The 24,995-nt window shown below is 31.2% G+C and overlaps 1 protein-coding gene across 1 annotated transcript in view; it reads right to left on the reverse strand.

Moving 5' to 3' along the window:
- Positions 1 to 13,129, reverse strand: part of LOC119601936 (ATP-dependent DNA helicase PIF1-like) — a 42,825-nt gene extending 29,696 nt beyond the window's left edge. Inside the window, exon 1 of the mRNA XM_037953204.1 lies at positions 12,185 to 13,129. Within this exon, the coding sequence (XP_037809132.1) occupies positions 12,185 to 13,129 (945 nt within the window). The remainder of the gene's footprint in view (positions 1 to 12,184) is intronic.
- Between the last annotated feature and the right edge of the window lie 11,866 nt (positions 13,130 to 24,995).

Here is a 24,995-nt window from a genome sequence, read left to right on the forward strand (position 1 = left end):
AAAGAATTTTTTACGATCGGTATATAATTGGTCATATCTCCCATACTAGGTCCTGCCCCTAAAAACACTTCAACCGTATTTAACTAGTTGCATTATCAATTTGTGTAGAACAAAATTATATATATGTATTTTGAAAATCCTTAAATCTTTCACACACATGCATACATGCACATTATTAAATATCGTTAAAGCATATTTTAGGGCGCGATTAAAGTATAAAAGAAAATGTAATGTTCAATAAATATTGGAATTGTAACAGATTTGAGCTGTTTAAATCTTGGGGTTTTGATTTTGAACATTTTTGATCCCTGAGTAAAGAAAATAAGGTGTGACAAAATTCATTCCATTATCTTTAGTAGTATTTTCTGAGAAAACTACTCAAGAATTAGGAAAAAAACTTAATTTTTTTGGAGGTAGTCTGAAATTTTTACTCATAAGTTTTTACATTGTGGACCGATTTGGCTGATTTTCAATACCAAACTGCTTTGGACAATAGTGAATATTTGCAGTGAATTTGGCTGATTTATTTTGCTTAGTTTTAACGTGAGAGTGTTTGAGGCAGATAGACGGACAGACAGACGGACATAGCTATATCGACTCAGAATTTCATAAGGATCTTTACTTTGTTGGGTCTCAGATGATTATTTCTTGGTGTTACACACGGAATGACAAACTTATATATACCACTGATGGTGGTGGAGGGTATAAAAAGAATTTTTATATACACAAAATATCCTTATTCCGATATCTTTATTTATCAATGAAATGTGCGATTTTCTGAAGTGGATCTTATATGACAGATATAAACAATTATGGACCGATCCGTAAAAAACTTATTTTTATAGCCTATTTATACACTATACCACTTTAAAGTATACCAATCGGAATCATTTTCTGAGTCGATTAGGGCTTGTAAAGCTTGTAATCAAACTTCAGGTCTCAATTTTGAAGATAATTCAATGAAATTTGGCACATCATCTTCTATGGTACCGGAGACGAAGCCTATTGAAAATGATTAACACTGGTTCATTATTTCACCTAGCCCCCTTACAACTGAAACCGACGAATAGGGCTTTTAAGTTCATAATTATGTTCAATATACTCGTATCTCGACAAAAAGCTGCAAAACCAAGTTTTATACTTGTCTCCATGACTCTCATGAATTTTATAATTATAGGGTCTCATTTGACCATAGCTCCTATACAAAACCCCCTTCAGAATTTGACTTAAATGTCCACAATTTTATTCAACAATAAACGGCTTAAGTATATCTGAGGCAAGGTACAATTCAACTAAATGCTCTATTATGAAAACTAAATCACATTTTATTTTTGTAACAGGTGTAGGGTATTATATGGTCGGCCTCGCCCGACTATAATTTCTTACTTGTGTTAAAATATCTTTATTTCTTAATTGGATATTTGCATTTAAGCGATTTTCGGAAGTGGTCCTTATTTGGGAGCTGTGACTAATTATGGACCGATCCAGAAAACATTTCGCAGGGTGTTTCATATCTACTATAAACACATTCATGACTAATATTATACCGATATCTTCATTCAGTTATGAAATATGTGCGTTTACGTTGTGGACCAATTTGGCTGATTTTCAATACCAAACTGCTTAGGACAATACTGAATATTTGCAGTGAATTTGATTGATTTATTTTGCTTAGTTTTAACGTGAGAGTGTTTGAGGCAGACAGACGGACACTGCTAAATCGACTCAGAATTTCATAAGGATCCAGAATATACTTTGTTGGGTCTCAGATTAATATTTCTTGGTGTTACACATGGAATGACAAACTTATATGTACCCTCTATAACCACTGATGGTGGTGGAGGGTATAAAAACACTTTACGATTTTGAAAATTCTAACTATAATAGTTTTCAGATATAGTTTTTTTTACATATTGGGGGTGCCACGCAAATTATTGGAAGTTCGCCAATTTATCCAAATGGTAATTTGGATTATAATGTAACCTATGAAAAATTTGAATATTATAATAATTTCCCAGATATACGAAATTTTGTATTTAATTCATATGAGAGATGCCAATGTCCCATTGAAAGTCCGCCAATTTTTTTTTCTCTAAATGTTCGCATGAATGTCACAGTTTTTCATGTAAAATTTAGATTTTTCTAGCTCTAATAGTTCTCAGATATTAGAATTTTTATATTTAATTCATATGGGAGGTTCCAATTTGCTAGTCCGTCAATTTATTACCCAAATGTTGACATTAATGTCAACTCTAATAGTTTCCCAGACATACGATTTTTATACCCTCCACCACCATCAGAGGTGATAGAGGGTATATATAAGTTTGTCATTCCGTGTGTAACACCAAGAAATATTTATCTGAGAACCAACATTCTGGGTCCTTATGAAATTCTGAGTCGATTTAGCTATGTCCGGCTGTCTGTCTGTGTAAAACACGCGCACGTTAAAACGAAGCAATGGAAATCAACGAATTTCAGCAAAATATTCACTATTATCCGGTACAGTTTGATATTGAAAATGAGCAATATCGGTTTACATCGGGAAAAGTTATGAATCAAAACTTAAAACAACTCCGAAAAAAATAAGCATTTTTTATACATTCTGATGTAATTTTCTCGAAAACTATGCAAGATAATTTCATGAAAGTCATCATACATTCGTTTCTACATAAGATCTTGATTCCTGCTGGAAATTGCCAGAATCGGTCCATAATTTCATATACCTCCCATACAAAAGTACATATTCCCGGAAAATGATTTTTTTTGTTAATAACTTCCGTCAGAATGCAGATATCTTCACAAAACCTTATAACCTAAAGTCTTATGTCAATAGAATTCAGTGAGAGAAAAAATTTTCTGGATGGGTCCATAATTGGACATAGCTCCCATACAAGGTCTCCTCCCGAAAATCACTTAAACGCACATAACTCATTACTAAATTAAGACATCCATATAAAATTTGGTTCAAGTATTGCTCACATATACAGAAATATTACTATGAAATTTTTTTCCGATCGGTCCATAACTGGTCATAGCTTCCATACAAGGTCCCTTCCCGAAAATCACTTTAACGCACATAACTCATTACTAAATTAAAATATCCATATAAAGTTTGGTACAAGTATTGCTCTCACATACAGAAATATTACTGTGAAACTTTTTTCCGATCGGTCCATAATTGGTCATAGCTCCCATACAAGGTCCCTTCCCGAAAATCACTTAAACGCGCATAACTCATTACTGAATTTAGATATCCATATAAAATTTGGTACAAGTATTCATGCACAGAAATATTACTGTGAATTTTTTTCCGATCGGCTTTTTTGTCTTTATATACATAATTGGTCATAGTTCCCATACAAGGTCCTTTTACGAAAATCTCTTAAACTCCCATTACTCATTACCAAATAAAGCTATTGATACAAAATTTGGCACAAATATTAGTTTGGTATACAAAAATTCTATTTCAAGATTTTTTCACAATCGGCCCATAACATTGGTGCGGACGGTCCTATGCAAGGTTCCCTTCAGAAAATCACTTGAACACACATTACTTATTACTAAATTACGATATAGATACAAAATCTGACTGAAATATAGCTTTTATGTACAGAAATTTAGCTTAAAGAATTTTTTAGCTTAAAGAATTTTTTATTTATTAAATCTTCCAAAATTTATTGAACAATATATTTTCTTTTATATTTTTATAGCGCCCATTTTAGGGCATATTTTAATGCTTTAACGATATTTAATAATGTGCATGTATGCATGTGTGTGAAAGATTTAGGGATTTTCAAAATACATATATATAATTTTGTTCTACACAAATTGATAATGCAACTAGTTACATACAGTTAAAGTGCTTTTAGGGGTAGGACCTAGTATGGGAGATATGACCAATTATAGACCGATCGTAAAAAATTCTTTAAGCAAAATTTCTGTACATAGAAACTATATTTCAGTCAAATTTTATATCTATATCGTAATTTAGTAGTAAGTAATGTGTGTTCAAGTGATTTTCTGAAGGGAAACTTGCATAGGACCGACCGCACCAATGTTATGGGCCGATCGTGAAAAAATCTTGAAATAAAATTTTTGTATACCAAACTAATATTTGTGCCAAATTTTTTATCAATAGCTTTATTTGGTAATGAGTAATGGGCGTTTAAGAGATTTTCGTAAAAGGACCTTGTATGGGAGCTATGACCAATTATGTATATAAAGACAAAATTTCAAAATTCTGTATCTATATCATTATTTAGTAATATATTGTGCATTTATGTGATTTTCTGTAGGGGACCTAGTATGAGAGCTATGACCAAATATGGACCGATCGTAAAATAATTTTATAGTGTAATTTATGTATATAAGAGTAATATTTGTGCTAAATGTATGGATATCAATATTTAGTAATGAGTTATGCGCGTTTAAGTGATTTTCGGAAGGGAACCTTGCATGGGAGCTATGACCAAGGATGGACCGACCGGAAAAAAATTTTACAGTAATATTTCTGTGCATATGAGCAATACTTGTACCAAATTTTATATGGATATCTTAATTTAGTAATGAGTTATGAGCGTTTAAGTGATTTTCGGGAAGCGACCTTGCATGGGAGCTATGATCAATTATGGACCGAACTGAAAAAAAATTTCACTGTAATATTTCTGCATATGAGAGCAATACTTGTACCAAACTTTTTATGGATATTTTAATTTAGTAATGAGTTATGTGCGTTTAAGTGATTTTCGGGAGGGGACCTTGTATGGGAGCTATGACCAATTATGGACTGATCGGAAAAAATTTCATAGTAATATTTCTGTATATGTGAGCAACACTTGTACCAAGTTTTATATGGATATCTTAATTTAGTAATGAGTTATGTGCGTTTAAATGATTTTCGGGAAGGGACCTTGTATGGGAGCTATGACCAATTATGGACCGATCGAAAAAAACTTTCACAGTAATATTTCTGTGCATATGAGCAATACTTGTACCAAATTTTATATGCATATCTTAATTTAGTAATGAGTTATGCGCGTTTAAGTGATTTTCGGGAAGGTTCCTTGTGTGGGAGCTATGACCAATTATGGACCGATCGGAAAAAATTTCACAGTAATATTTCTGTGCACATGAGCCATACTTATTCCAAATTTTATATGGATATCTTAATTTAGTAATGAGTTATGTGCGTTTAAGTGATTTTCGGAGTTGTTTTAAATTTTGATTCACAACTTTTCCCTATGTGAAGCGATTTTTCTTATTTTCAATACCAAACTGTACCGGATAATAATGAATATTTTTGCTGAATTTCCATTGCTTCGTTTTAACGTGAGCGTGTTTTACACAGACAGACGGATGGACGGACGGACAATCGGACATAGCTAAATCGACTCAGAATTTCATAAGGACCCAGAATATATATACTTTGTTGGGTCTCAGATGAATATTTCTTGGTGTTACACACGGAATGACAAACTTATATATACCCTCTATCACCACTGATGGTGGTGTAGGGTATAAAAAAGTATTAATATAAAAGTAGCTAACTTGTTTTTTATTCGAATTTTGGTTAGAAAAAATTAATGTTGTGGCAACACTGTCTGTGTCTGTTTAAAGTCTGTCTGTGTAAATCAAACTACCGAGATTATTAAATGAATTTTATTTGTCACACGCTATTTATTTCGCCCAGAGATTATTTATGTTCAAACTCAAAAAAAAAAAATCGATCCAAAATTTCCCATAGCCCCAATACATATTCTCGAAAATAATTTTATCGTTAATAACTTCGTCAAAAATATCGGTATCATCACGCACATATGTATATGTATAATATGAACAAAAATCATATTACCAACGTAAATCTGTATCGGTCCATAAATGGTCATAGCTCTCATATAAGGTTTACTTCCAAAAATCACTTAAATGCACATAACTATTTAAGAAATAAATATGTATGTATATTGGAATAATATTTGACATAACGTCCGTTATGAATATGTAAACAAACCAAAGAAATCGAAAATTTGGTAAATTTAAAATTTGTTTGTAAGAAATATATAAATTAACTAGCTCGCTGCCCGCTACTTCGTTAGCGATACATTTTTGGTTTTAAATCAAGGAGTAATGATATATGTATATCTTTAATAGAAAATTTATATATTTTACCTCATAATGTTTAAATTAATTTTATCATCCCATCATAAATATGGATCGAGTTAATAATATTTAGATATAATTAAATTACCTTGTTATTTTTTGAAGTTTTTTATTGATTATATTCCAAAAGATCTTTAATCTTGAATTAATATTTGTCTTTCTACCTTTAAAGTATTTGATATTTGTTGCATTTATAAGATAAGTATGACTTAAATGGAACTTGCAAATTGATAATACTTGTACACTCCCGCTCACTTAAATAGGTTCACTATTTTGTTTACATTCAAATTAATTTTTTGCAAAAAATAATGGACTAATTGGTTATATTAAACTTTTAATTAATAGCATAATGTCTCATGTATCACTAGATAGACAAACATTAGTGCAATACTTAATAACCGATTTTTAAAAATTTTTTTTCTAAAACACTATGTTTTTGAACAATATTTTTTGTCTCATTTGAATAGGTTCATCATCTTTAATTTACAAAAACAACAACAAAATGCATTTTCAATAAACTTTTTTATTTTTATAAATATTTGTACAAGGTTTTAGAAAAGATTGAGTAAGAAACATATCCGCCGTTACTTGAGATAACTTCGAAAATTCGAGGTGATAAAGAGTTATTAAGATTCTTAAGTAATGACAAGGAAATTTCGGTCCAAGCCTTTTTAGTTCTTTCAATTTAGGCTTCTTTTGTGTTATACTGTCTACCCGACCTATACACTTTACGGGAAAGAATATCCGAAACATTTTCAATAATAAATAGGTGAGAAAATTATGGAGGTTATTCCAAAATTTTTACATTCTGGCATCGAATCCATCCATTTACAGCCCTGGCGGTATGGATCGGGGCATTATATTTTTGAAATCCACGGCAAGGGTTCAAAGATATCCGAAAATGTGAAAAAAGCTGTTTCCAGTATGGCATTATAATTATTACAATTCCTACTAGATGAAAGAAATTGAAGTTCACATGTTTCATAATACGAAATTGCCCCCCAATACATCCAACATCCAACATCCTCCACAGCAATGCAGACAACTCAGGTAGAGCTCTTAATTTCAAAAATCATAAAAATAAATTACTATATCGATCTGGACCTTCTAAATTAAACTTTTTTTCATCCGAAAAAACAAGATGTCGATATTGCTTTTTATAACCATGTGTTCATGTGCAAACTGAAGAGGCGTTTTCATTACGAGTGGTAATTGGAAAGGCTTTTATTAATATTTTTAATATTGTTAAGGCCTTGGCCCTTCTTACAATACGTTTTACTGCAGCTAGGCTTGCTGTAACACCCACTTTTTATTCAATTTTTGCTGCAGAATCACTTGTCTTGGAGCCAGATTTTATGAAATCTCTTCTGTTTTCTTTTGTTATGACTCCATATGTACGTTTATTAATGTTTTCTTAATATTCAGACTGGTTTCTTATAAAATTGCGAATAACATTCTGAATTTGCCCAATTTTTTTGCCAAATTCCTGTGATTTTGGACAGTTTCCAAAAACGCTAAAATTTTGCCATTTTATTCTTCATTCAATGGCTTACCGCGGCCTATTTTTTAAAATATATATGTCTATATTCACAGACACCAGAATATGAATAGATTTTTTCCACAGGAGTAAACTGATTTTATTCGGAATGAACCTAATCAAGTGAACCAAAAAAATATAGGTAAACAAGTAAGAAATTATAGTCGGGCGAGGCCGACCATATAATACCCTACACCTTTGACAAAAATATAATGTGATTTAGTTGCCATAATAAAACATTTAAGTTGAATTGTACCTTACCTTAGATATACATACTTAAGCCGTTTATTGTTGAATAAAATTGTGGACGTTTAAGTGAAATTTTGATGGGGGCTAGAGTTATATGAGAACCTATTATTATGGAATTCGTGGGGGTCATCAAGTCTTGTATACAAATTGGTTTTTGCAGCTTTTTGTCGAGATATGAGTATATTAAACATAATTATGAACCTAAAAGCCCTATTCGGGGGTTCAGTTGTATGGGGGCTAGGTGAAATAATGGACCGATGCCAAATTTCATTGAATTATCTCCAAAATTGCGACCTGTAGTTTGATTACTAATTTTAAAAGCCCTATTCGGGAGTGCAGTTGTATGGGGGCTAGGTGAAATAATGGACCGATGTTAACCATTTTCAATAGGCTTCGTCTACGATACCATAAAAGCTCATGTGCCAAATTTCATTTAATTATCTCCAAAATTGCGACCTGTAGTTTGATTACAAGGATTAAAAGCCCTATTGGGGGGTTCAGTTGTATGGGGGCTAGGTGAAATAATGGACCGATCTTAACCATTTTCAGTAGGCTTCGTCCCTCCCCACTAAAGTGGTGTAGGGCATAAAGAACCTTACCTAAATCCATTTGTAAGTTGTCTTGGTAGTACTTTTATTTTGAAAATTCCAATTTGACAGTAGGGATTATTAACAGTGGCTTGGTTTGTTTTAAGGCGGTAGTTGATGGTAGTAATTGGAATGATATTTTAAATTATTTTTAAGGAATTTTCAGCATAGGAAAGTTGTTAACGACAAATAATCACCAAACACGAAGGACTTCATTTCATTTATGCTGGGGGTAAGTAGAAGGTATTTGCGTTATTTTATAAGTTAGCTAAGTTGTTAACGACAACGAAGAATTTCTTGATAGACTACATTAGTAGTTTTTGGGTGAATAATTGGGTACATTAAGACATTAGTTAGTGGTACTAATTGAAAAAATATTTTCAACAGTTTTTCAGTATGAGCACGTTCTGCACGATAATACTGATATTACTAAATACGAAGGATGTTTTTTAATAAATAATTTCTTTATGGACCACATCAGAGAATAATTGGAAGGTTTGCATTTTTTCCTATAACATACTATTGTTTTTCATTAGATGGTTAAATATGTCAGATTATATATTTAAAAACCTTACCTTAAGTTTACTTGAAAGAAAATGGAAGTATAACTTTCAGTTTGACTTTAGGGATTCATTAACAATAGCTTGCGATAATGATTTGAGTTAGGATATTTGAATTGTTTAATATAGGTAAGTTCTTAACGGCAAATGTAAGATCACCAAACACAATAGAATTCTCTTAACGAAAACCTCTCTATAGACCACATTAATAGTTTTTGGGCAATGCGAGTAAGTAATTAGGAGGTTAGATTTTCACTATGGAATTAGATTTACTATTTTCCGTTGAATGTTAAAAATAAGATCTAACAATATACATACATATATTAAAAACCTTACCTTATTGAATTTGTGTGTTGACTTGGAAGGGAATGGGTTTTTAAAATTTCAATTTGACAGAAAGATTCATTAACAATGGCTTCTGATAATATTTTGTTTAAAGATGTTAATTGGAAAGACATTTTAAATTATTTTTAACCAATTGTCAATATAGAAAAGTTGTTAACGAAAATAAGTGAGATAGATCATCAACCAAAAAGAAAATCTCTTAACAAAACACTAATAGTTTTTAAGTTACCCCACAGAAAATTTTCAGAGTACTCGGAATTGTAACCAATGTTGTGTGCCTTACTTTGTGTTACTTATAATTTGATTTACTTGTATATAAAATCTGGATATGAAGTTTCAATTTTTAATAAAATTTTTTTGCATTACATCTTAATATACTTGTGATTAACATTGTATATGAGAACAAAAAATTAAAATATAAAAAATCAAGTGTGCTGTAATTTAATCAACAAAAAATTTTTCATTTATTGAAAAATATTTTTTGGATCAACATTTTTTCAATGTTTAGATGAATTTTAAGCAAAATTTATTGCTTAAAATTAGGATCATGATCTAGCGATAATTGGAATGGCCTTATACTTATGAATGAATTTGTAGATACATGTATTTGGGTAGCATTTTTTAAAAAATATACATATTTAGATACTTCTTAATACACATGTATTTAACCTAGAAAGTTGTTGTAGATACTTTTTGATACACTTGTGTTCCAGCTAGAAATGTGCTGCAGAAACAATTTTACTTACTAGGTATATCGGTAAGAATGTAGGAATAGCTACTTTTCCACACAGAAGTATATTATAAAAAAAGTATAATCTACACACAATATCGCAAACCAAGTATATCAGTTAGTGTGTCATTTTCAAGCGGCCATACGCTGTGTAAAGTAAGCCAGAGTGTGTGTAAGTTTGTAAGCACTTTCGAATACAAAATAAGCAACACAATATCAATGTAGTAAGCTATAAATTTTCTGTGGGGTATGGATTGATAATGTTGGACGTAAGAATTTCCTATGGAATTAGATTTCTTACACTGTGATACAAAAGTGAAGAAAAATAAAATGCAGGCGTTCTCATATACCAATTCTATTTCGTTATAGTCCATAGAGTACGAATATATTTTTAGTTTTCCCTATCACTTCGTTAACTTACTTTTTAAGAGCAAAAGATGCGAAAAAGAGCCATTTTTGAAGTTTTAAATTTGAAAAATCATAAGTTTTGTAGTTTTCATCCGATTTTCAAATTCGATATTTTTTAATGATACAAGTGTTGCCTTTTAGTCAAAAAAAAATCCAAAATTTATGGTCAAATGTCTGAGTTACGGTCGTTTAAGTAAAAAAACTCACACTTTTTTAAAAAAATTTCATCATACTCTACTTTGGCCATGAGGCAGTGAGTTCATCTTTTATTACTTTCCTGAAGAATCACATAAAGGAAGGTTTCTAAAACTTGTTATTTCAAAAAAATCTATGAAAAACTGGATGATTTATGGCAATTTTTCTAATAGCATGTTCCTCGAATTTTTGGTTTTCTCCATACAAATTAATTTTTGTATAAAAATGTTTTTAAACATTTTTTAAACTTGTTACAAAGAAAACCAGAAACATGAACGTTTTTGGAAGAAATATGCAATATTTTTATAAAACTTAGCACAACTCATAACCTTTTTCATTGATTTTTATAAATTGACCATCATTAGAAACCCAACTTAATGTGCCTTTTTTCAAATGTAATAAAAGCTAAAATTACTGCTTCATGGCCATCGTAGAGCAGTGTGAAAATTAAAAATTGTGAAAAAAGTGTGAGTTTGTTTAGTTAAATGGCCGTAACCAAGACATTAATCATAAATTTTGGATTTATTTTTTTGGGTTGAAAGACAACACTTGTATCTTTAAAACAAAATATCCAATTTGAAAATCGGTTGCAAACTACCAAACATATATTTTTTTAAAGTTAAAACTTTAAAAATAGCTTTTGCTCTTAAAAAGGAACTAAACGAAGTGATCGGGAAAAATTAAAAATATATTCCTACTCTATGGACTATAACGAAATGGAATTGGTATATGAGAACCCCTGCATTTTTTGCTGTATCACTGTGTTATTATCCATTGGATGTTAAAAATATGATGTAACAATATATATTAAAAAACCTTACCTTATTCAATCTGTATGTTGACTTAGAATGAAATTGGATTTGATAAGTTCAATTTGGCTTTAGGATTCATTAACAGTGGTTTTTGATATAGATTTGTTTTAATACTTGAAATATATTTTCAGTATAGGTATGTTGTAAACGTCAAAGGTTAGATCACCACACATACAGAAAATCTTTTAACGAAAAATATCTTTGTAGACACATTAGTGGTTTTTGGAGATGGTAGTGAGTAATTTGAGGCTAGAATTTTGTTCCTTTAGAATTACAATTATTATTTTTTATCAGATGTAGCATTATGTATATAGAAGCTTACCTAATTCGATATTGAAATTTACTTGGTAAAAAATCGGTATTGGAATTTTTTGTTTGACTGTAGGGATTTATTAATAATGGCTTGTGAATTTCGTTTAAGACATTAATTGGTGATAGTAATTGGAAAGATATTTTGAATTATTTTAAAAGTATTTTCAGCATAGGTAAATTGTCAATGGCAGAGGTAAGATCCACAGACACAAAGGAAATCTTTTAATGAAGAACTTCTTTATATACAACGTTAGTGGTTTTTCCGTCAGATGAAAAGATTTGGGGGAACTTACTCTTGAGCATGCGACATAAAATTGACCATGTGAGAAACACTCGTCGGTTAAGTCTACACCAGCAACTTTTAAGGTCTGTCCTTGGGATTTATTTATTGTAACGGCGAATGATATTTTAAGCGGAAACTGTAGTCGTTTAAATTCAAATGGATAATTGGATGTTTTGAGCGGTATACGTGGTATAAAAACTGTATCTCCTTTAGCACAGCCTGTTAAAATGGTTGCCTCTATAACATTTTTATGTAGAGCTTTTACACCCAAACGTGTTCCGTTGCAAAGTTTTGGAGGGTTTAAGTTTCGTAACAGCATAATAGGAGTTCCAATTTTTAAAATAATTTTATGATTTGGAAATCCTGGTGGATTTAAAGAATTTCGGAACTCTACAGGATAATGTATTGCATCTTCTGCTTGTATAACTGAGTCTATTGAGTTATAATCCATTTTAGGAGAATCAAATAAATTCAACAAATTGTCATTAATTGCTGCAGCTCTATCATTTTTGGGTGTTAAGATTGCACGTTCACATAACCAGTCATTTGATTTTTTGTTGATATGGCATATATCAGGGTATATCTTAGCCGTTAACTCAGACAATGTATTTACTACTACGCCAAGCTCTAAAGGTATAATCAGTTTACCTTCAACCTGAGGATAATTTCCGTTACCAATTTTTAATAGTATTTCAGAAAATTGTGGTGCAGAGTTATCTCCTCTCAGATGGACGCACATATTTTCATGGAGAGAAAGCTTTAATGTATGCTGCCATAGATTCGATGACTTAATGCAAGCTTTGACTTTATCAGCTCTGGATCCTCTTGGCACAACTGGAAGGGTTTGGCGAAAATCTCCAGCTAATAATACAGTAATTCCTCCCATAATATCGTTGTTTGACCTTATATCTTTTAATGACCTATTTAAAGCTTCAAATCCACATTTATGGGCCATTGTACTTTCATCCCAGACAATAAGTTTACATTATTTCAATAGGTATGCCAAATTACTTTGCTTTGAGATATTACATATTGGAGTTTCTAACTGCTGTATATCGAGAGAAATTTTAAATGTTGAATGGGCAGTTTTTCCTCCGATTAATAATGCTTCAGAGAAACTAATATAGCGACCTGATTCGTACATTTTTATTTCATCTTTATCATTTTCTAAAGCAAAAGCAGCTTGATCGCCTCCCTTATTTACATACTTGCAAATATATTTGATGGACTTTACGGAGTTGAAAATCTCAACATTAACGTGTGCTCCAAAAATGCGCAATAAAACTGTATTATATGGAACTACCCAACGGTTGTCAAGCACCATTTCTTTAATACTGACAGTGAAGCCTCCATCTTCTGTGGATTTTCTTCGATATTTCGGATAACCATCATCTCCTGTCTGTATTTATTTTAATAGTGATCGAGGATAATGTTTGCTACATGCACCTTCCTTCATACATGGAGAATTGTTATTGAATGCACCACATGGCCCAGGAATCATATTAGTTTTTACTATTTCGTGTAAAGTGGGATCTGTATATGGGTTTGGTATTTCTGCGCTAATAACATTGTCTATCATATTAGATTTAATACGACATTCCAACCATACCAATAGGTGAACGTGAGGTAGTCCGCGCTTTTGCCATTCCACTGAATATATAAAGCATCATACATTTCCGAATATGTGTCCTTTTGTTAAGAGAGCCATTAACTTTTTTATTTTGAGGTGAAATACTCTTGATATAATATCGTGGCGGTCTTGGGCTTCTGGGATGGCAGAATTGCATTTGCAATATCTTGCCATTTGGGGTTGCATGTAAAAGTGATAAATAAATCAGGTCGACCATAATGACGAACATATGTCTTGGCATCTTGTGTTTTCTCATGCATATAGCGAGGACCACCTGTAAAAATTGATGGAAGTACTACTACCCGTCCAATTTCTGCAGCATTAGTGTCTTGTCTTCCTACAGCGTCTCTTAACTGAACGTAATTTTCTGATCTGAGTTCTTTTTGATGATTTCGTATGAAATTTAATCTTTCGGTCTCAATTTTTGCATACATATCAACTAAGAATTGACTAAAGAGGGAGCGGTAGCGAAAAATATAATCACATTCATTATCTCGAATCATCAAGCGATATCCGTAGTAGCTTGCTGCAGACACTGTCTTTTTAGGGATAGGAAGTTTTGTTATGGGTTCTCGTAAAGGAATATTTATAGAACATCCATCTTCGCCCCTGCTGACCTACAATTACTAACGCTACCTCTCTACATGTCGGTGCATTGAAACGACCTGAATGAGATTCCGCTGGTTTTTTATCAGCATTGATAATTACATCAAAGGATTCACATTGTTGTGGAACATTTTCAATTGTTGTCTTAAAATCCCTTATTAATTGGTTTACTTCGTGCATCATTCTTTGTAGTTGTTTAACCAATCCATGTTTTGTTTCAGGAAAGTTCTGACATCTTAAATTTGCTTCTCTTTCATCTTCACCAACAAAATATATTTGCAAGAACTGTGGATTTTCATGTAAAGGCAATAAACTACCCACCAGGTGATAAACTTGGCCTTGCACTTTAAACGTCGGCATAAAGCCATCTTGGAAAATATGCCCTGCTCCAAATGACGTCATTTGAAAGCAACCATTATATTTTCTTATATTGTTCATGAAGTGCTTATGTTCAGGGTGGTTGTCCATTAGTAAACTGTGGAGTAAATCAGGTTGGTTTCCTAATGCTTCTAGTTGAACTTTCCCTCCATTGCAGCACATTCCAGATGATTCATCTTTCCACTTTAGAGTGTTACAATTCTTGCACTTATTGTTAATTTTTCCAATATCTATAGTTTGGTCAATTTCATAGTATATGTCAGGATTGTATTCCATAGCAGAATTTACTTTAATTCTCCATGGAAGCGACCGTTGTTCTCTATATTGTGTTTGGTTTATTCTATGAGAATTCGGGATGTTTTGTTGGTATGTGGCCACTGCTGCTCTATGAGTTTGAGCGTGCCTCTTTTGAGAGGCTGAAGCAACTGCTCTGTGTTGCTCTGGATTTTGCGATTGATAGATTGCAACGGAAGCTCTGTGTTGCTCTAGATTTTGTTCCTGATAAATTATAGCAGTTGCTCTGTGTTGTTCTGGATTTTTCCCCTGATAGAACGCCACTGCTTTTCTATGAGCTTCTGGATTGTTTTTTGATATTTTGCCGCAGCATCTCTATGTACTTCAGGTTTTTTTTGCATAAGTTTTTGCAGCATCATTCAATTGTTTTTTTCTTATATTACCTGAAAATCTGGCTCGACGTTTCCGTGAAACCATTTGCGATTCACATGGAATATATACATCAAAATGCCCTCCTGATAAATTTCCTGAAAACTTCAACCTTTTAACCGGATTGTCATTATTGCCGTGTTTAACATAAAGTTCTCCATTGTAGTAAACCTCTATACAAATTGGATATAATTGTGTAGCAGCAACCAGTTCACAAAAACTACCATATGTACCCATTAGTGACATCTCGCTAATGTAATTCGAAATACTGGGATAGTTGTCTCCATCAGGATTGTGTGTCATTATTTTCAATTCTTCCCAATTATCTACCACATGCCTAACATTTTCCTCACGAATTTCTGTTGCAAATATTTGGCAATCATACAAAATGTAGGATATGGCCCCAAAAAGACATGCACCATCTTTATTAATTGAAACAATACTATGGGCCAATTTAACTCCACTTATATTTATAACTTCTCTTTCCATTTTCACAATTAATACGCTAAGATAAAATAATAAGGGAAACTACTATAGTCGACAGTAAAAAATTGTATATACTCGAAATGTAAAAGACCATCAGTAGTGTAGGAAAATTTAAGACCATCAGTTAGTTTTAAGTTTGAAAATATACTGTATGCAATTTCAGAATGCAAACATGTTTATGCTGAAAAAAATTTTAACACGTTTCCCTATTATTTTGCATATCCTACATTTAAAAAAAAAATAAATTAAAACGCGAAAATAATTTGTTTGTTTATGTAAAGTGTAAAATTTTTAGAATTTTTACAATAATCTTAATATTTAACGCTCGTAATAATTTATCATACATTTAAAAAATTTAATTTTACAATGAAGAGTATTATATAGCACCCTAATTAAACAAACCTTACCCACATAGAATATATTTCTGTAATTTCAGCCCTCTAGCTGATCCCGTTCACTCTATCGTAATTTCAACAGACAAACACACAGACATTCGGATGGACATGGCTGGATAATCTTAATATTTAATGCTGAGAAAAATATTTTATACTAATTTTAGATACTCTTGTTATCATTTATATCTGAAACAAATTAATTTATTAATGTTACAAACGGAATGACATGATGATGTGGAGGGTATCAAAAAACAGAAAAGATTTGTTATTGCTTTCGATTATTTGTATGATCATTTGCTTAGCGTAATAAAAAGTTCAACAGACTGGCGGACAGATATACAGACAGACGGACATACTCGTAATAAACGGAAAATATTTCTTCTTGATTTTGATTATTTGTATGATCATTTGGTTAGCGTAATAAAAGATTCTACGCGGATTTTAAACTATAATAATTGTGTCAAAATCAAATTTTTTGTTGTGATTTTGTAATTTTACACTCTATTGTGATATCAACAGACAGGCAAAGAGACTGATGGAGAGACAGTCGGACATGGCTAGAAAATATTAATATTTAATGCTCGTTTTTATTAAGCTAAGAAAAATATTTTATACTAATTTTAGATACTCTTGTTATCCCTTTATAGCTATCGTGATTTCAACATACATACAGACAGACGGACATGGCTAAATAATCCTAATATTTAATACTCCTAGATATATACCAGAATATACACTTTTGTGAGTCAACGACCAATATGTTACAAACGGAATGACAATATCAATATACCCACATTTTTATGGTGGATATAAATCCAATGTACATACATATGTATTGATTTGCCCATTTTCGAATTTCAATTTCATTAAAACTTACTTTTTTAATACTTGCTGCTAATCTTTTATTAAAGAAATTTTTGCACTTTGTTGAGTAAGGTGAAAAATATATTTAAAAACGGATTGTTTAAAATAAGTATTTTTCTTTACGATTGGAAGTTCGTATATAGTATAAGTGGTTAGAGGCTCAAACTGAAATTAGATAACCTGGGTTCGAATATCATTGATGTAAGGGCATTTTCATTGAAACATTTTTAAAAAATATTATTAGTATTTACAGCATAAAAGTACCAAAAAGAAGTGGTGGATGGATACAGTTTATAAATTTTTACTGTTTCCCACTGAAGATTAATACCAGTTCATTTTTAAATATCTGGGAAACTTATTTATTTTTGACGCTCAAAAGTTTATTAAAAAATATATTTTTAAAAAAAAGTACCAATTTTAGTCACTTTTTTTACCCTTCATTGCTCAAATTTTGAAAAAGTATCGAAAGGATTTCTAAAACCCTTTAATTTAAATAGGATTCATTGAAATTTTTATTTGCGTGGTTATTTGTTTAAAAGATGTGGGCGGTAAAAGAATGTTCTAATGGGTAAGTTTTTACCCTGTTAGCTCTCTATAGTGTCGAATTTCGAAAAAGTACCAGACACCTATTAATTATTTTTTTTATATAAAAAAGGATATATTCGAATTTTATTTATATCTTTGCTTCTTTAGGAGATAAGGATAAGGATACCAATTTTACCCATTTCATCCCCTAAACGTTCGAGTTTCCTAAAATCCCTTCTTAGTGGATCTATACAATACCAAAGGATTCTATAACCAAAATTTCATGACTCTAGCTTTAACGGTTTGGGCTGGGCGATGATGAATCAGTCAGTCAATCAATCAGTCACGCAAGCCTTTCACATATATATATATATATATATATATATATATATATATATATATATATATATATATATATATATATATATATATATAGATAGATAGATAGATAGATAGATAGATAGATAGATACATAGATAGATAGATAGATAGATAGATAACACACGAATATTTAAAAATTATTTGTAATTAGATTTATTTAAATTTTATTTATCACTAGATATACCCAGTGTGCTTAGCTACCCTAAAAGCAATAGAAATAAGAACACACTTAACGATTTTTAAGATTCTAACTACAATAGTTTTCCAGATTTACAATATTTTACATATGAGAGATGCCAAGCAAATTATTGCAAGTTCGCCAATTTCTATTTTTTTAATAATCTAACAGTTTTTAAGATATGCGAAATTTTGTATTTAATTCATGCTAAGTCCCCCATTGAAAGTCCGCCTGTTATTCTCTAAATGTTCAGATGAATGTCCGCTCTTGTTCCTCCAAAATGTTCAGATGAATATTAAAGTTCTTAGTACAAAATTTTAATAATTTAGTATTTAATTAATATGGGAGGTCCGCTCACCTCATTTATTACCCAAAAAATTTACATGGATATTAAAGTTAATTCGTGCAAAATTTTAAGATTCTGAATGTAATAGTTTCCAAGATAAACGAATTTTTGTATTTAATTTATATGGGAGGTGCCACGCCATATAATGCTAATCCGCCCACTTTTTATACTCAATAATCATATTGACACTAAAGTGGCTCCTACAAAATTTGAGGACTCTGTTTTATTATCTCAAATATACGGATTTAACATTTCCTTAATATGGGCGTGGCTCCTCGCCCACTTGAAATTTCAAAATAAGTAGCCTATAACATCTTCCATACATACAGAAATACTCTGTGAAAATTTCAAGAAAATCGGTTCAGCCGTTTAGTAATCTATAAAGTTCAAACATACAAACAAACACACATTCATTTTTATACCCTTCACCTTCCTGAGAAGGGTATATATAAGTTTGTCATTCCGTTTGTAATTTCTAAAATATAATTTTCCGACCCCATAAAGTATATATATTCTGGATCCTTATAGGTAGCGGATTTGATTAAGCTATGTCCGTCTGTCTGTCTGTCCGTCTGTGTGTTTATTGAAATCAGTTTTTAGAGGACCCCAGATAACGGCGAGATTCAAATCTTCAATAATTCTGTTAGACATAAAATCAGCAAATCGGTCCATAAATACCGGAGATATGAGCAAAAATCCGAGACAACCTCTGAAAATTTCATAAAAAATACAATTTTTTTCATGCTTTGATATAAGCAACAACAACAACACTGCTTATTTATTGAGTATTTCGTTTCATATGTTTGGATGGCTGTGTGTTTCATTGCCTTGTGTATATTGTTTTTGTTTCTTGGTGCATTCAGTTTCGTATGTTTGGATGTCTGTTGTTTTCTTTGCGTTGTGTATTATGTTTTTGCGTTTTTGTGAGTATTTCGTTTCGTATGTTTCATTGCCTTGTGTATATTGTTTTTGTGTATTGGTGTATTCAGTTTCGTATGTTTGGATGTCTGTTGGTTTCATTGCGTTGTGTATTTTGTTTTTGTTTTTTTGTGTATTTCGCTTCGTATGTTTGGATGTCTGTTGGTTTTACTGCCTTGTGTATTTTGTTTTTTTGTGTGTTTATTTCGTTTAGCGTTGTTCTTGTTCGTTTTGCTATTGCTATAATAATGATATAAATGGGAAAATGAAATAAATTTAAATTTTATAGAATTGATATTTTTTAAATACACTGTGGTGAAGGGTATATAAAATTCGGCATAGCCGAATATAGCACTCTTACTTGTTTTATACATATATAGATTAGTATTTAAAAGACTTTATTTGTTGTGAAAAATCATAACAAATATTGTCAATCTAGCGTTTTTAAAACAATTTAGTTTATCTTTCTCTTAGCGATTTTGTGTAAATTTTTATTTTAATAATATGTTTGTATCATGAAGTTTTAAAACAATAATATATTTTTAATGATACTACAAGTTTTGTAAACTTTAAATATCCATTTATTTATAGGAAAACTCAAAGTTTCAATTATGTATTTGTTTTTTAGTGTTTTGTTAGCGATTGAGATTTCAGCAAAAGGGCATTATCAATCTTTATTTATAAACTTCCAATTTTTATACCCTCCACCACCATCAGTGGTGATAGAGGGTATATATAAGTTTGTCGTTCCGTGTGTAACTCCAAGAAATATACATCTAAGACCCAACAAAGTATATATATTCTGGGTCCTTATGAAATTCTGAGTCGATTTAGCTATGTCCGTCTGTGTAAAACATGCTCACGTTAAAACTAAGTAAAGGAAATCAACCAAATTCACCCAAAATATTTATTATTATCCTAAGCAGTTTGGTATTGAAAATCAGCAAAATCGGTTCACAACGTAAGAAGTTATGAGTAAAAATTTCTGACAACCTCAAAAAAAATTACGTTTTTTTCCTAATTCTTTTGAAGTTTTCTCAGAAACTACCAAAGATATTGCGATGAATTTTGTCACACTTTATTTTTTAGGGCAGTGATCAATTATGTTCAAAATCTTTACAATTGATCCAATATTTCCCATAGCCCCCATACAAAAGTATATATTCCCGGAAATTAGTTTATCGTTAATAACTCAATCAAATATATCGGTATCAACACCAAATTTTGTACATACAAATATAATATGAAAGGAAATCATACTACCAACGTAGATCTCAGTCGGTCCACAATTGGTCATAGCTCCCATATAAGGTCCACTTCCAAAAATCACTTAAACGCACATATTTTATTGATGAATAAAGCTATTATGATAAAATTCGGGCTGGATATGTTTTGTGTACGTACAAATCATTTTACAAAATAATTTTTTACGGATCGGTCCATTATTGGTCATAACTCCCATATGAGGCTCACTTACGAAAATCACTTAAAAGCACATATTTCATTATCAAATAAAGCCATCTTGATAAAATTCGACACAAACATGTTTTACCCAATATAAATCACTCTGCAAAATTTTTCCTGAATAGGCCCATAATTGGTCATAGTTCCCATATAAGGTCCACTTCCGAAAATCACACGCATATATTTCATTGAATTCTTAAGCTATAGGAATAAAATTCGACTTGAATAAGTCTTGTGTACATACAAATCATTTTACCACTTTTTTCTCGTATCGGTCCATTATTAATCATAGCTCCCATATAAGGTCCACTTCTGAGAATAACTTAAACGCACATATTTCATTGTCAAATAAAGTTATCTTGAGAAAATTCGACACTTATATGTTTTGTCTTTACATAAATCACTCTACGAAATTTTTTCGGGATAGGCCCTTAATTGCTCATAGCTCCTATATAAAGTCCACTTCCTAAAATCACCTAAACGCACCTATTGGAGTAAAATTATACTTGATCTTTTTCTGCATTATACGAAATTGTTTCCTGATCGGTGCATAATTGGCCACAACTCCCTTATAAGGACCATTTCTGAAAATTACTTGAACGCAGATTTTATACATAGGTATACAATTTTTTCTGAATCGGTCCGTATTTGGTCACAACTCCCATGTAAGGGCCATTTCTGAAAATTACTTAAACGCACATTTTATACACATTTAGGTATAAAATTTGACGTAAATGTGTATTTTGTATATATGTATATAAATCATTGTACGGAATTTTTTCCGAACCGGTGCATATAAGGTTAATTGTTGAAAATCACTTAATACCACTTAATTCGTTATTAAATTATTATATCCGGATAAAATTTGACATAAGTATGTTCTGTGTATAGATAAATAATTCTAAATTTTTCTGGACCTAATCAAAATTAGTTCGACAAAAATTTTGGCGAGTTATCTAAAAAATAGATAGTTAGATGGGTTTCAATAAAAAGTAGCTTGCTGGTGGAGGGTATTTAAGATTCGGCATAGCCGAATATAGCACTCTAACTTGTTTTTAATTGGCTTTCGCGTACTTTTTTGGATATTTTTTTGATTGAGAGTAAATTGAAAATTACTCTCTATCATAAAGTTACAGGATATTTCTTACAGGAAAGTACTCGAAAAGACCTATTATTGCGAGCGATAGTTAATTTCTTTACGTTCAGCTTACGTACTTATGATTTTTAAAATTTAAAACTTCAAAAATAGCGCTTTTTCACATCTTTTGCTCTTAACTAAGTGATCGGGGAAAACTAAAAATATATTCGTACTCTATGGACTATAACAAAACGGAATTGGTATATGAGAACCCCTGCATTTTTTGGTGTATCACTGTGAAATTATTTACACAAAACCAAAATTAACATTTTCTTAGTATTTTTTTATGTCCAGCTTTTTAAAACCCAATGTCCAGCTTTTTGCGAATCGGAAACTGGCAACCCTGATCACAATACCTTCATTTGTTAATGAAATGTGTGAACCAACTGAGATCTACGTTGGTAGTATGATTTCTGTTCATATTATTTTTGCATGTACAAAATTTTGTGTTGATACCGATATATTTGAGGGAGTTATTAACGATAAACTAATTTCCGGGATAATACACCTATGTATGGGGTCTATGTGAAATATTGGATCCATTGTTATGAGTTTGAACATACTTGATCCCTGGCAGAAAAAAATAATGTGTGACAAAATACATCGAAATATCTTTGGTAGTTTCTGAAAAAACTGCTTAAGAATTGGGAAAAAACTTAATTTTTTCGAGATAGTCTGAAATTTTTACTCATAACTTTTTACGTCGTAAACCGATTTTCAATACCAAACTGTACCGGATAATAAAGAATGTTTTGGGTGTTTGCGGCAGACAGACGGACATAGCTAAATCGACTCAGAATTTCTAAGGATCAAGAATATATATACTTTGTAGGGTCTCAGATGAATATTTCTTGGTGTTATACACGGAATGGCAAAGTTATATATACCCTCTATCACCACTGATGGTGGTGGAGGGTATAAAAATATTTTTTTCGCTAAAAAATCTTCATTTTAAACAAATTTGAATTTTAAAATTTAATTAATATATATTTTGATTAAATCCTAACTGTATATAGTTATAGATAGAAACATGTCTGTTCTGTAAATTGAATCGGTTTCAAAAACGATAAACTTTTAAAACCGTTTTAGGTGTTCTGCAAATCGAATTTTTTTGTTTTGTTTTTTAATAATAAAAAGAGCCAGCTAGAATACGAAGCAGGGACTTCGGTTTGTTAGTCAAATGTTCTACATACTGCACCACTGCTTAGCTATTTTATTGCGCGTCAAATAATGGTTTTCACAAACAAAACTAATTTTGTTTTATTTTTTGTAAAACACAATTCTTAAAACGCAATTAAATAAAATTTGCAAACAAAATGACAAAGCCGAAAAAAAGTACTTCTATATCAGATTATAAGAAAGTCATTACTAGAGTACTTCTATTTAATGCAGACGGTAAGTAGTAGTCATTGAAATGTAGGTGGTTATGGAAGTACAACGCATTGCCGAGTTTTTGCTGGGAAGTTACAATTGTATTAAAAAACGCAACTCGGATTCGGTTTACAGAACTCTTTCCATGCTCTTCAGATTAGCAAATATTACTTAGAAACAGTAAAGTAAATTGAAACAATTTCCTTCGCTCTGGTCATTCGGAAGGAAAACATTAGTGATAAATGACCAAATGTATAAACATTCAACCAAATGCTAAAAAAATTATAGATAATGGGATAGCAATTGTTGTCTTTGACTTTATTTTATGTGTTAAATTTAGAATTTTCTTATTCAGCCTTCTGACTCCCTTTGCATAGGCTTGTCTTTGGATGATTAATATATAGGTTTTTAATTAGTTAGTTAAGATACTGCAATTTATTTTAGAATGCGATAACTCTAAATGTATTTGATTATTAAATTTTAAATGTAAACAATATTTTTGAGAAAAAAAGAAAAAAAAACGTAAAAAATTCTAACTTTATAAAAATTTTCTTTTTTTGGTATAAATTCTTCTAATCTTCACACCACCTCAAAAAACTTCAAAATGAAGATAAATATTCGTATATGGCAATACTGCCGGTACATGTCGTGCACATAGTTGCCAGATGATTTGGGTGTAAAATCGTCAAATTTCGATAAAAACGTCAAAATCGTCAATTGATTTTTTGAAATCGTCATTAAATGGTCAAAACTATTTTCCATATATGTATGTATAATATACATATTTAATGGCATTTACATTGATTTTTTATACCCACCATCAAAAAAATTACTTTAACGCTCATAACTGTCCAAAAGAAGCATCTATAGCGATGAAATTCGACATGAACATATTTTATAGACACCTAAATCGCTTTGTAAAATTTTATAAGGATCGGTCCATAATTGACCCTACCCCCCATATAAGATCCCCTTCAGAAAATGACTTTAACGCTCATAAATGCGTTATAGAAGCATCTATAGCGATGAAATTCGACATGAACATATTTTATAGGAGCTTTAATACATTGTAAAATTTTATAAAGATCGGTCCATAATTGACCCTATCCGCCTTATAAGGTCCCCTTCAGAAAATGACTTTAACGCTCATAACTGTCCAAAACGATGAAATTCGACATGAACATATTTTATAGGAACCTAAATCGATTTGTAAAATTTCATAAGGATCGGTCCATAATGGACCCTACCGCCATATAACGTTCCCTTCAGAGGAAGACTTTAACGCTCATAACTGTCTAAAAGAAGCATCTATAGGAACCTAAATTTCTTTGTAAAATTTTATAAGGATCGGTTTATAATTGACCTAACCTCTCATATAAGGTCCTCTTCAGAAATGGCTTTAACGCTTATTACTAGCCTAAACTAAAATCGTTCTAGAAAATTTGACGAGGATTGGTCCATAATTGACCAAACCTAGA

Source organism: Lucilia sericata, unplaced genomic scaffold (genome assembly GCF_015586225.1).
Source record: "Lucilia sericata isolate MDLA Ls3-8-SP2 unplaced genomic scaffold, ASM1558622v1 Contig000200F_arrow, whole genome shotgun sequence".
Taxonomy (NCBI): domain Eukaryota; kingdom Metazoa; phylum Arthropoda; class Insecta; order Diptera; family Calliphoridae; genus Lucilia; species Lucilia sericata.